Source organism: Sinocyclocheilus rhinocerous, unplaced genomic scaffold, assembly GCF_001515625.1.
Source record: "Sinocyclocheilus rhinocerous isolate Xijiao unplaced genomic scaffold, SAMN03320098_v1.1 scaffold85, whole genome shotgun sequence".
NCBI classification, from domain to species: Eukaryota; Metazoa; Chordata; class Actinopteri; order Cypriniformes; family Cyprinidae; genus Sinocyclocheilus; species Sinocyclocheilus rhinocerous.
In genome coordinates this window covers 2981929-2995691 of record NW_015649998.1, presented here as the reverse complement: position 1 = coordinate 2995691, position 13763 = coordinate 2981929, and the positions used below count along the sequence as shown (strand labels likewise).

At 35.9% G+C, this 13763-nt stretch overlaps 1 protein-coding gene across 1 annotated transcript; it reads left to right on the top strand.

Annotated features, from left to right (window-relative positions):
- Nucleotides 1–10066: 10066 nt before the first annotated feature.
- On the top strand, nt 10067–13493 carry LOC107711032 (regulator of G-protein signaling 4-like). Its single transcript, XM_016515932.1, has 5 exons — nt 10067–10184; nt 10507–10635; nt 10882–10943; nt 12111–12274; nt 12362–13493. The coding sequence occupies exons 1-5, from the start codon at nt 10141–10143 to the stop codon at nt 12608–12610; spliced, it is 648 nt and encodes a 215-aa protein (XP_016371418.1). The 5' UTR covers nt 10067–10140; the 3' UTR covers nt 12611–13493.
- The last annotated feature ends 270 nt before the right edge of the window (nt 13494–13763 follow it).

The following is a 13763-nucleotide window of genomic DNA, read 5'->3' as shown; positions in this document are numbered from 1 at the left end:
ATAAAAACACAAATAGTTCTTTGTTTTTTGTGCCCTTAACCTACATTACAATAAGTATGTCAGATGGTAATAAATTGGATCAGTCGCCAAGGTTATGTCAAAGTATGTGATGCAACTCATCACTGGTAGGGTAATAGTCAGTTTTGAGGTCATTCTGACTATCAAGCTTTCTGTGTTCGTTCTGCGTGCTGAAGGCTTCTCTGTGAATTGGTAAAAGGTCAAGCTCAAGGCAAATGTGGTTGAACAGGTTTTTGTTTTATAACAAGGCTGTCAAACACCACAATAACAATCATTAATCTGTGCTTGGACATATCAAGGCTAATTTGGTCCGTAAACCATATTCAGCCATCAAATTTTGACACATGGACCTTGATATAAAATGTAATCGCTTTTGGTCGCTAGCTGATAGCTTGGTTTCATTGGAGCAGAGAAGTATTCAATGCAATGACATGCTTTATCAACTTGGCCTTAATAAACCAGATGCTTTATTGTAGCCAAGGACAAATGTCTAAACAGTCTTCAAGATTTACTGGGGTGTTTTGGTTAGGTAATCTCGAGTCGCTGGACAGAAAGGCTGTTTTTGTCTGCTTAGCCGCTAAGCGTCACTGGCGCGTTTCCATTTTCGCATTGCCTGAAAAACCACCTCATGCGAGCGTAAAAACTTTTTTTTCGAGAAATTAGAGTTTTTGCGAAATTGATGCGTTTCCATTAGGCGTATTTTCAATTCGCAATTTCAATTTGCGCAATTTGAAGGGTAATGGAAACGCGCCTAGACTGTTGTCTTGCTGTTTAATTTAATTTACATTTTGAAAGAGCCTTTTTGAAGGCTCAACTGCGCCGTAATTGCATACTGTAATATCCCACAAGTGGATAGAATATGTGGCTAAAAAGGTGGCTCAGCAAAGCTCTTATAGCAATTAAGTGGTTGTTTGCACTTTTAAAACCACTTTAAATAGAATCACTGATGAAGAAAATTGAATTAAACTTTGAAAACTCCTAAAATTAAGTAGAAATTACAATTTAAATTGATTAAAGTTAAATGGATAAAACGATGAAAACATATTTACAGTGATGTAATGACAGTTTCTACAATACATCAGCATTTCTTGGAATGACGCTGTTATTGGTATTAAGGAGTGTAATGTTGTTAAACTGTCCATGTTGGTGTCTCATCTCTATTTACTTGAACACTAATGGTGCAGGAACAAACACTGGCTATTTGAGTGATGACAAGGTTGGATTCGTGACAAATTCTCTCATGGCTCACCTATATTACCAGCAGTACTGGCTGAGGTAAATATTTATGTTAAAAAAATCATTAATTCAATCTGCCTTTAAACACTAAGAATGTATCCACGTGTCAAATCTTTATTCTTCTGTTTTGTCTCAGAAAGCTTAGCCACCAGGCCGTAAATTAGACAGTGTTTTAGGTAATGACGCTCATCTTTGGTTTCCTGATATGCACACAAATCTCTCGTTTTTTACGTAATCCATGACACATCTTTGCCATAAAACCTCGTTTGCTTAAAATACCCTGGCCGATGACCTGAGGCTACGAATGTATTTTTGACATTTACAGAATGATCGTAGCCATGGCGTCATCCACAGGTTTCAGGATGTAAGTGCGCATGCTCCAGCCTGACGTTCCTCTTTGCATCCAGAGAGCTTTCCCAGTCCCTCTCCCACAGCCGAGGCTTGATAGTTGGACAGCAGATCCCCCAAAGACCTCCACTGAGGGTCAGGAATCTAGTGCTCCCTGTGTCAAATAATTCTGTTCCATATGGAACATGTGACACGTACAGTAGCTGCAATGCTCTTGTTATATAATTGGTTTAAATTGCTTAAAGAATATGCATGCTTGAAGAATAAATTGACTGTTAAAGATTGGCGGTTACTGGGTGGAAAAGACATTTAGTGTGAGAGCCTGAAATACTTTCAGCACAAATTAGCATTTCATATTTCTGATTTATTTTCACCAGTTGTAAGTTGCAGCCTATTTACAGTAGATCTACTAAATATTTGAGCGTTTCCATTATACATAGTTACATTTAAACTAAATATTTACAGGAGTCTCCAACCAGAAGTAACAGTTGGAATAAAATGGCAGACCGACTGGATTACATCACTGAGCTCATGTGTCGTGTGACTTTACTTTAGTCTTTTAAACATACTTTATACAATGATTTTGACATTTAAGCTCATTTACACAAAGGGAATACACTGTGAGAATAAAGAACTTCTTAAGGCTGGAATATGCTACACAAGGTTTGCCCAGATTTTTGCCCCGATTTACAGTCTGGAGAAGTTGCCACTAGTTGCCGAAAGTCAGAGCCAGTCTGCAGATTTAAGTTGTCAGATTTCATAGAAAATCACATAGTGCATGATGGTCACAGACCTGATTTTAGAACACGTATTGTTTTCATTTTTCATGCATCTCCTGTTTCTGCATGAGATTGTTGTGATAGGATCAACTAGAAAATCTGGTAGTGTGTGATCCTTAGTTGTTAAGTGTATGATGGCCAGTTTTTCCCACAGTTTTTCCACTATTTACAAAGTTGGTAAGTGTATGATGCCTAGCGTTTTGAAATTTGTTCAGATTTTAAATGTCATGTAGTGTATTCCAGCCTTTAGCAGCTTTTGAGCACAGAACCCATCTAAACCATTGGTTTTATCCTTTTGACTTCAAGGTCATGTTTTTCCTAGCTGCTGGACAGACTACAACTCATCCTTTTCCCACCTAACACCAGTGTAACATACCTTGATCAATATCCCATCGTGTTCGTTAATTTAGGCCAGAGGAGAACTGGTCCCCCGACTAAGCCTGGTTTCTCCCAAGACTTTTTTTTCTTCTTCTCCATTTCTGTCAACTGATGGAGTTTGTGTTCCTTGCTACTGTTGCTTTCTGGCTTGCTTAGTTGAGGTCTGAAAGACACTTAACTTTATTGATATGACCACAATTTATCAGTAGGCCATCAGATGAGAACAAAACTTAAACTGAATTAAGCTTGATGATGGCAGCATTGTTTTCTGTAGAGATGCTTTATAACTGAATTGTGTCTTGCAACATTGGCACTGGTTTTGAACTGAACTGAATCAACATTGACTCGAGTTGAATAACAACATTGCTGCCTATTGTAGAACTGTGTGTACTAGAGTTGATTTGATTACCTTCACACCATTATTGATCTGAACTGACTTGAGGTAAATAACGACACTATTGTCTTTTAGAGCTGCTTTACAGCTCAGTTTTCATAATTGCTTCAGCTATTTCCTGTTTATCTCTGTGACGCTGCTTTGACACGATCTGTATTGTATAATACGCTATAGAAATAGTTCACTTGGCTTGACTTGAAGGTTGTCCACAGTTCCTGAATACCTGTTTACATACTTAAAATACACTCTTTGTGCTATGAAATAATTTATGTGTAAGTAGAACAGATTTAATTTATGTATATGATTTTTCTTCTTAAATATATTGATGTTGACAGTTACATAATGCAAAAGAATGTTAAAATATCAAAAGTAACCAGATTAACTAAAACCCACAGCTTTTCAACACTTCTGTTTACAAATTTGAAGGCTGATTGGATCAATAAAGGCATTATATTATACAACTGCACATTACTTAACAGATGGCTAATGACTTACTAGCTAAAATAAACTTTTAGATTATTGTCACTCTAATGTATGTCCTATAGAAATTTCAGGATGACACCGGCTAAAATAATGGACAAGTATAAAAGGGAGTCATTCCAGTCTCGATATCATTCACTATCTGATGCATTTACTCCCCATTTCAATTCACTCGGCTAATAGCGCAGACGAGACGTGACCTGAAAGGACTACATTACTATGAAATGGAGGGAACGACTGCCAGGGGCCAGAAAGATGACACTCTAAAATACATGCCACAAAACAGAGAGCCTCTGATCATTTCAAACCAATAAATGAATTCACACCTCTGTAACCCGTAGAAACAGACTGTTTCATCAAATGGACCATCTCACTGTGGAAAAACAATTCCATTATCTTGTCAGTCTTGATTTCACAACAGATGCTTGTTCAGCGAGAACATTAATCAGAGACGTTTAAACCAAATTTTACTTTGCAGTTCGTTGATGAGACAACGTGTGGGGAAACCGTGTGTCCTATGATTTCGTAACTCTGGGGTTGAAGTTCAGTCTGTTAATGGGCCTAATCAGCATCAAGCAGTGATGAAAACTGAATCTGTCGTAACCTCATTCTCTCTCAGTGCTTTAAAGTGTGCTGGAGATGTACTGATTTAAGGGAACAATCTCTTCAGTCTTCAGTGCACATGTTTCCAAACACACATGCATAAACAGTCCAGGTCTGTCATGAAAGGACCAATGAGCCCTTAAACACCATCTGTCCAAATATCCAGCTCTCTTTGTGCTGCCTGGCACGTAGCTCCCACGTTTATTTATGTTAGCGCTAACAGACACGGCCACATTAATTCCTCACACATGCTCCCTTGCATGGGTCAAACACTTTCTCACTCTCTCAGACAGTTGGGGGACAAAGAGGTTTGTTTGTTTGTCATTATTTAAGTGTGTCATGAAGCGTCTGACAATATGCTTACTGGAATAGTACACTACACAATCCATTCACATCAACGGTATTAAACAACTTACGGTAACAGTTTGACTCAGAATTTCAGTCTGAAAACATCTTTACATCAATATCAAGTCAATATTTAAAAAGAAAATGAAAATAAATAGAGGTCACCTTCCTGTCACCCTTCATATTACAATCCATTTTCCATTCAGAAACAGGGTTGTAAATAGCCATAAACATCACTCGTCCTGGGAGTGATATAGAGAAAGCTTAGTGGCACCTGTTTTATAATACATTTATCTTCTGTCTTGAGTTATGGCATCAGTCTTTGAAATACAACAGATAACTAGCAGCTGAACTTTAGACTCGGATACGCTCATATGGGATGTTTTTTTTATCAGTTGTATGCTTAAGATGTGGCTGTCTTTAAAGGAATAGTGCATTGAAAAATAAATGGCAGCATTTTATTGAGCGTGTTCAGTCAGACTTTGATTGAGTGTTGAGCGCTGTGTTTTTCTCTCTCCCAGTTTATCTGGGGCCGATAAGACTAAACTCCCGAATAGCACCTGTCTCTCATTCAAGCAGAAATGTGTACTGAAGGTAGTGCGTAAAAGCAGTGCTGATGGACTAGCGTAAAAAAGGGAGATGTGATTCAAGTGAAGGCGGGAACACAGTGTGTTGCACTGTTAAGATCTATCTAAAAAGCTAGAAGGATAGCTTCATACATAGGCAGGTGCCTTCTAAAAGTGCAGTAACATTACCAAAATTTTAGCAAAATTTTGTGGGCAAAAAGATCCATTGTCTATTGAATGTAACTATGAAGCATAGCTTACACAGAAGTCACTTTCAAATCGTTCGCTACAAGTTGCAAAATCTCTGTGGAGGAATGTTCAACTTACTGAAACGACTCAATTTTGCCCATGAAAATTTATGTACAATGATAATTGTGACTGCACCTTTAAGGCATCATCATGGAAGTAACAATCTAGAACACTCTACATAGGCAGAAACATTGTTGTTAGCATGTTGCTAAGCTAGTGACATGACATTGTAAGGATAAACGCATATTATTCCACACGAAAACTAATTTCACGTTTAAGTGAAATTTTACAGAGCTGTTTTATTTATATTGTTCAGTCTACACAAAATGATATCTGCCAATTTAAATGTATTTTTTTCCACTGTTATCACAATGCCTTCTACAGTACATAATGCTGTCCATGTGATGCTAGCTTGTCCTAACCAGCCCTAATGCACAAATAAAAAAACATGTTAATTCGTTTTTGGCCTAATCAGCCATGATATGTGATAAGCGTCAGAGGATTCTATTTCAGAAACAGTTTCTAATTCTGGGATGTCACGACTGGAACAACAGCATACAAACTAAGACAGCGATAATCTCAAGTATTGATTAGATGCTTCATTTCATGTTGAAAGTGAACATGAATGAAGTGTTCACTTCATGTGAACATGAAGTGAACTCTATGTGAACAACAAAGTCTATTCTATGATAAAGATTCACTCACTCACAAAGTATTTGTAATAATGTTCAAATGTTCTTATCCATTTCATTGTGAGTGCAGTATGTTTGCAGAAAGAGCCCGCCCACTAACTCTTCTGATTGGCTGGGGTATTTGATTGATTGTGTCAAGTCTTGCAGTCGAGTCACGTCTCATGTGCACAGACAAATTGCTTGTCTCTGGAATCTTATCGCACAATATGTTGCAATTTTTTTCAAATTAGTTATGTTCGATTGCGACTTAAATAAGATGGCTAAATTTCTGGATGTCTTCATAACCCTCTAAAGCATCCAAGGGTAGTTCACTATGTTTTGAAATGGAGCAAGTGAACAATTCTACTTCTTTTATTTTGTTACTGTACCAACAAAACATTTTTTTGTGGTTTGCCTCATTGACCCTGATGAGCCACAATCCTGTTTCCTCTTTTTATGTATGTTTTATGGTGAAAAATGACCTGGACAATCTAAGGCCACCATGAGTCAATTTCCTGTGTAAACGTAGCAGCTGGAATTGATCTGATATGACATTACTCCGAGGTGAACCATTCTGTTTTTTTTACCCATGATTTGATAGACTGAGATATAGAGCGACATTAAACACTGTGGAGCCAAGAGGGTGATCTCACCCCACAGGCTTGTTTCTCATCTGGAGTCTGGTTCTTTGATCAATATGCCCGTTCTGCATCAACTGAAGCATAAACTCAGAAGGGTTATGAGGTGATGTATAACATATCGAGCTTGAAGGATTCTAGTTCCTTCATGTGAAATGAGCCACGGATTGAATCCCGGCCAAACCACTTGCTATGAACTGAACTTACAGCACTTCAAATTGAGTGTAAACACTGCACACAATAAGTGTTCAGTGGTTCCCTGTTTAAATGAATTTTCTGGGTTCAGTACGTGTTAAGGTCAGTTGCCAGCACTTGTGGCATAGTATTGGTTATCTTGATTAGATTAAAAAAAATTCTTGAAAAAAACGAAAGTCTCGGTTACATGAGGCTGTTACAATGGAAGTGAATAGGGACAATTTGTAAACATCAAAATACTCAATGTTTCAAAAGTATAGCCACAAAAAAGCACGTTGACTCTATTTTAGTGTGAGAAAAAAATAATTTGCTAACTTTTTCTGTATAAAATCCAATTCATATCCAATTTGACAAGAAGGCATCATAAACCCTAAAATGACTGTCACAACACTGATTTGACAGCTTAAGTAATACACACATTTTAACATACAGATTAATAAGTGCTTTTTAAAAAATTCTAATCGTCACATTTCTGCTTTTTATTAATCCTAAAACTGTCCCATTCACTTGTTTTCCCCTTTGACCATTCACCTTATTTGTTTTTTATCAGCATTGGTGTATGCCAAAACGACTGTTGATTGAGTTTCTATTGAACCTGGAATATTAAAATGACAATCTAGTCCGACCTGGACAAATTAATTGCCAGAGAACAAAATCAATAGAAGTCAGGGCTACAATCTTAGAAAAGTCTGCATGTAATCGACCTGTACTTCCACTTTGAGGCATAAACGTATCCATCAGATGACAATTTACAGAAATTGCCCTATTTTGTAGTATTGCTTTTGCACATTCTGTACTAGGCACATGTCCAGATTTTAAACATCTACACATGCAGCCTCAAGACATAGTCAAAGGTATGCAACATTAGATATTTTCCAACATGCTAATCAAAAACAGCAATTCAGTCTGATTTTTTGGCAGGTATACGAGGGAGACGTCAAAACTCCACCTAATGGTAATATGCTTTGAACTGAATAAACAATATAACTGTGTGTGAATGCTACTACTACTACTACTACTAATAATAATAATAATAATATACATGCAGTTATATTGTTTTATTATTGTTGTTTTGTTTTGTTGTTGAATTATTATTAGAATTATTTTATATCATTATAATAATTGTTTAATATTGTCAATATTGTTATAAATACAATTTCCCAAAATAACATTTTAAAGTGATAAAGGGTTAAAACAAACAAACAAATAAATAAAGTTTATTATTTAGTGGTAGTAGTAGTATTTTACTTATTTTGTGGTCAGATTGTTTCTGTTTTTGTTTACAGATTAATCTAGCAATCTAGTAATCATTTATCTGCAGGAGTCTGCACTGAATGTGTAATCGGCAAAAAACCTCTGAAGTTTCCAATATCTAGTTAAAGCTTAATGGAGCTGAAAGACGCACATGCTTTGAGTCACAGCCTCACATCTGGGACCAGGTAACTTATGATAAGAAGAAAAATGTGGGCTAATACAAGGTGGAGGTGACTTTCCCCTTAATATGACCTCATATGAGCTTAGTTATCACATTCTCACTTTGGCCTGGATTAAACCATAGTTCATTCATACAGACCTTATATGGCCTATAGCTGGTGCAGTTGAATGAACTGGAACTGACAGACTTACTGCTTCATTTTTTAAATTTTTTTCAGAAGTTGTATTTAGATCTCTCCAGTCATCTGACTAACCAGAACTATTGATAGGATTGGTTCAATATTTTGCATGGATGTGTCAACAGATTGAAATGGATAGGGTGAGAAGAGATGTTTATAGACATGTTTTGTGGATGAAGTTAGTATGTGAGGAGTGAGATGAAATGATGCAAACTGGTGGAGTTTATTGTGATCTTTCTACATTTTTCATAAAGATGTGTTTTATAATATGCAGTGTTCAACTAATTCCAAATGTAATTGTGAAATGTTACTAATATTACTACATTGCAGTCTTTCTTTCATGAAATCATTGCTAGCAGGATTTCGATGCTCCCATAAATTCAACATGAAGTGCATTTCCTTTGCGAGAGGATAATTTATGATCTTGCACTCTGTTAAATATACTGTAGACCTGACATGATCTGATATGTAAATCAGGCTAATGACAGCTATTACATTACAGCCGGGGATTAGGAGTCTGTTCCTGTCTCCAAACCATTACAGAATTTGGCCTTTTGCCTTTTCCTTTTAGACTGTAGTAAATACTTTTTTTCCATTGAGGAGATTTGTGTCTTGATTTAGTTGATCAGTTCAAAAATAACAAAGGGTCTTGACATGAAGGAAGTATTTCTTTAAGGTTTTATTGAGATTTATTAGTTGGACAGAACAAAATGTTCAGTTGCTTTGAGCAGAGCTTTATTTTCATTTGTAGCAGTCCTAATGTGCAATATTTATTTCTTGCCACAGATTCCTTTCGTCAGGGCATTAGGGGGTACGGACAAATTAATCTGGGCATGGAGACCACAAATATTTGACAACTTAGAGAATGTTACTTCAGTTACTAACCTTAGGGGCTGCATGGTGTCATGGAGGTCAGTCAAAGAGTTCAAATAAATTTTGGACTGTTATTGTTTGTTCAGAGTCAGTTTGTTGTCAATCAGACATGAAAAACATGACATTTGCAGATTAAATGATTTGCATTGAAAAAGAAAAACGAAACATTTAAAGTGATTTTTATACCAATAGGATGGAAATATATATTCAGGCTTGTGTAACAAGTCTAAAGAATGCACACTACATGGGTAAAATAAAAATATATACATTTACATTTATAGCTACATAAATTACAATTAACCACTATAAATTCTACTACAGTTTCAATTTTTTTTTCAGTTTTCAATTTCAAATTTTATTATGAATTTTGGCTTCCGGATGCAAGAAATCATATTATTTATTTTATTTTATTATATTATTATTATTATTATTTTTGTATTGCACACATGAAAACATGCAAAACGTGCAGGAAAAGTACAGTACACCACAAAAACGCCATCACATGTTTACTATACATCCGTAATTGATCTAGGTACAACAAACTTCTTTCCTTTAATAAACTTGGGAAATTACCTTGGTTTTGCGTCTGCTTTGTTTGTGCCTCTGCTGTGATTGGCTAGCTGTTGTGTTGTGAGGGATGGGGCTGTATAAAAGCACCGTTGTAGGAGAAGACTGCATTGAGATTGTGAGGACCTGCGTTGTGACACTCAAGACTCTTTTCTCTAGTGTTGGATTTGTATTACGCACCAGCACCATGTGTAAAGGTCTCGCTGCCCTCCCAGCAACATGCTTGAAAAGGTATGAACTACCTTATTGGAAATTATTGGTGATATTCTTATTTTTAGTTCAACGTTCAAGATGATATATGTTTTCATACTCCGTATACTCTGAAGTAGACTAAGAGCAAAGCAAAGCAAAGCAGTTGTTTGGGTATCAAGATATTACAATTTGCTTTGAGTAATGGAAAAAGGTGTTTTTTTATGCCTGTGATATATTTCGTTTGAGAGATATTTAACAGAAAATATAAGTTCCTCTAAACCAGCTTTTGTTTTTCATAATTGTTTACATAACTGATTCTCTAAAGCCAAAATATTCATTAATTATATGTTTTCTCCAACAGCGCCAAAGACATAAAGCATAAGATTGGCTTCCTGCTTCAAAAGCCAGATCCACCTCAAGAGCAGAAGTCTCTGAAGGAGAAGGAGAAGAAGAAAGAGAAGGAGAAAGCGAAGGTCACTGTGGTAAACAGGTAAGGTTGGACCAACAAAGCTTACTTTATCATATCATATCATATCATATCATATCATATCATATCATATCAATTATATTATACTTAATAATATTTTATAATTTATGTTAATAAAAATGTTTATATTATAGATATTTCATATTTTGATAATACAGTATTTAAACATTATTGAAGCTAATCTGATATTATTTACATTTACAGTAGCATTTATATATTTTGTTTATTAATTATTTCGTCTGATTCTAGAGTCCCTCTTGCTGAAATTGAGAAATGGAAAACATCATTTAACAACCTGATCAAAAATGAAGGTAAATGTCAAGATTATTTAGTTATGCAAAAAATAAAATAAAATAAATCAACCATCCTGATCAAATCTTAGAAACCAGCATGTGTTAATGATGAGCAGGCTGCAGCATAGTAATGATTTAATGAGAAAGCCTGAGACTTCTGCACTGACCCTTGTTTATTCGGCCTTGTATTTGCTGTCAAAGAGCCCTTGGCCTCATTAACGTCTCTGTTAAAGGAGACTATGTTTCTGTCAGCCTGATAGGCCAAGACCATATTTTTCACATGCCCCAGAGTGTGTGCTACGTGTCCGCAGACTGCACTGGTGGCCCCTGAAGAGCTTGAGTGTTCTGCTCTGGTGGGCTACAGGGGTCATCAACCACTAGGACAGTCTTTAGAGAATCCCCCCAGACTCAAAGTCCTGGCCTCTTCATTCCAAAACCTCCTCAGCATCCGCTCCCTAGTAATAATGAGTTCAAATGGAGATTTGAATGTCTTCGGACCAGGGTTATTATAGTCACCAAAAACAAAAAAAATAAAAATAAAAAATCACTATAACTGTTAACTGAAATAAAATATTACAAACTTAAACTTATTTTATTTCAGCTAGTTTCTATTTATCATATTCATTTAGTTTAACTTGATGCACTAAAATAATAAAAAATAAAACAGAAATAAAAAAAGAAATAGACACCAGGTGCGGACCAAACAACCGTACCGAGACCCAGCTGAAGAGGTGGTCTCGGTCCGCTTCCAAACAAACTCTGATACAGTTGAATGGATGAACCACTGAATGGATGACCTTAAGCACACGTGTGGTTTTGTTTACAGTTTCTGGTTCACTTGCAAAAAAGGCAGTGTGAAAGCGAACCGCACCAAACCAAAAAAATCAACATTGTATTTGGTCCGGACCAAAGCAAGTGAACTAGCGGACCTTCCTGGTGTGAATACACCCTAATATAAATGACAAAAACACACAACAAAATTACTAAAACTTTAACTAAAATGAACATTGAAAGCAGAATATATAAAAATTAAATAAAAAAACTATAGTAGTATCTCGATGATACTAAAATGACGCTGTTTCTGATAGTAAATCGGACATTATTATATTATATTATATTATATTATATTATGAAATTTATAATTTTTTCAGTATATTGAGTCTCACTGAAATTTTTTCCTTTCAGATGGTCGGAAGGCTTTCACTTCCTTTTTACAGTCTGAGTATAGTCAAGAGAACATTGAATTCTGGGAAGCCTGTGAGGATTTCACGCAGACATCAGTGGACAAGATGAATGTGAAAGCTAGAAAGATATTTGAGCGATACGTTGAAGCCGATTCCCCTAGCGAGGTGAGAGCGCTGCTTGACTGGAGTATATCTATTCCCTTATCACATCTAAAATGTACTCATAAATCTCCATTATTATTATTTTTTTAGGTGAATTTGGATTCGGCCACTAGAGAACTCACTAGAAAGAATCTGGAAAGGTGTGACGCATCCTGTTTTGAGGAGGCTCAGAGTAAAATCTTCACGCTCATGGAAAAGGACTCGTACAGGCGCTTCCTGAAATCCAAACTGTTCCTGGAACTGTCTCAACCACCGTTGGACAACAAACCCTGTAGTTTAGAGAAGAAAGGAAAATGTCACGTTTCTGACCACAGTCAGTGCTTGCCTAGTTATGCCTAACCAAACCATCTCCTCCTAGATGAACAAAGAATATGAGGAACTTTGCCATAATGTGACTTCCACTCATTTGGCTTTGTAAAGCTTGTTCACGTTTATGAGTAAAAAGGAGGAGTTCATTAGATGGTTCAGTCATTGTGATTGTAACACTTTTAGCTTTGCAGTAGCATTAAAAAAGTGTGTAGTTAATCACTGCTTGAGCATGACGGTCATGTTCTGAACGGGTTTTGTGCAGGCAATGTTTTTACCATCAACAGAAATAACCTGCATCTACTCTTCAACCTTGAAATTCCATTGAATTGGCTTTGGGAAAACAATACACCTGTGATGTAGTTTACAACTAAATGACTGTTACAGATAGAAACAGATTTTTGCTTAGGATTTTATTTGAGCTCTGAGGAGAATAGGACCATTAACATAACTAATAACCAACTGTATTCACTTTACTCTTGTAATGTTATGTAATCCGTATATTTATATACAGTATGTTTATGTATAAGCTCTCTTAACTCAGAGTTAAGAGAGTTAACTCCGAGTTAAACAGAGTTAACTCAAGCTTATCACCTCTTACTCAGAGGTGATGTATGTTCTTTCTACTTAAAATGTGAAATTTCCAGCATTTTCTTTTTGTATTGGCCACTCTTCATAATCCACAAAATGACAAGTGAATGTGATAAATGTGCACGTGCAATGTATTACCTGTCACTGCCAATGATTTACGATGTGTTCCACAGTGAAATCGTGTCTTGGCTTTAAGGCAGACATTACAAATCAAACCACAAATGCTCCTGTTAGAATAAATGGCCAAATGTGAGTTGTTTACATATTTGTTTACTGGTTCCATATTTATTCTTGTCATATTTATGAATAAAATGACATCATAAAATTCAAATGGTCTCATACTAGTAGATCCAACTGCTAATTTTACTTTTTAAAACAACATGCAATTGAAGATTTATTCTTAAGATTTTTTTATACAAATTTATAAGTTTAGATGCAAAAGCCTCTAAGTGCCATTTGAAATTTTCTTCTAACATTAGCATTTTTATCAGGCTCCTATAGGTTCAGTAATTTCACTTTAATGACAATGAGTAGGTTCTTTTCATTGCCATTAAAGTGAAATAACTGAACATGAAAATTCAGTTATTATAGAAAA

Bases quoted from the DNA above. Each gene is read 5' to 3' on its own strand.
- LOC107711032 (XM_016515932.1), top strand. From the start codon at position 10,141: ATGTGTAAAGGTCTCGCTGCCCTCCCAGCAACATGCTTGAAAAG. The intron at 10,944-12,110 runs GTAAATGTCAAG...TTTTCCTTTCAG, and splicing joins CAACCTGATCAAAAATGAAG to ATGGTCGGAAGGCTTTCACT. The intron at 12,275-12,361 runs GTGAGAGCGCTG...TTATTTTTTTAG, and splicing joins AAGCCGATTCCCCTAGCGAG to GTGAATTTGGATTCGGCCAC.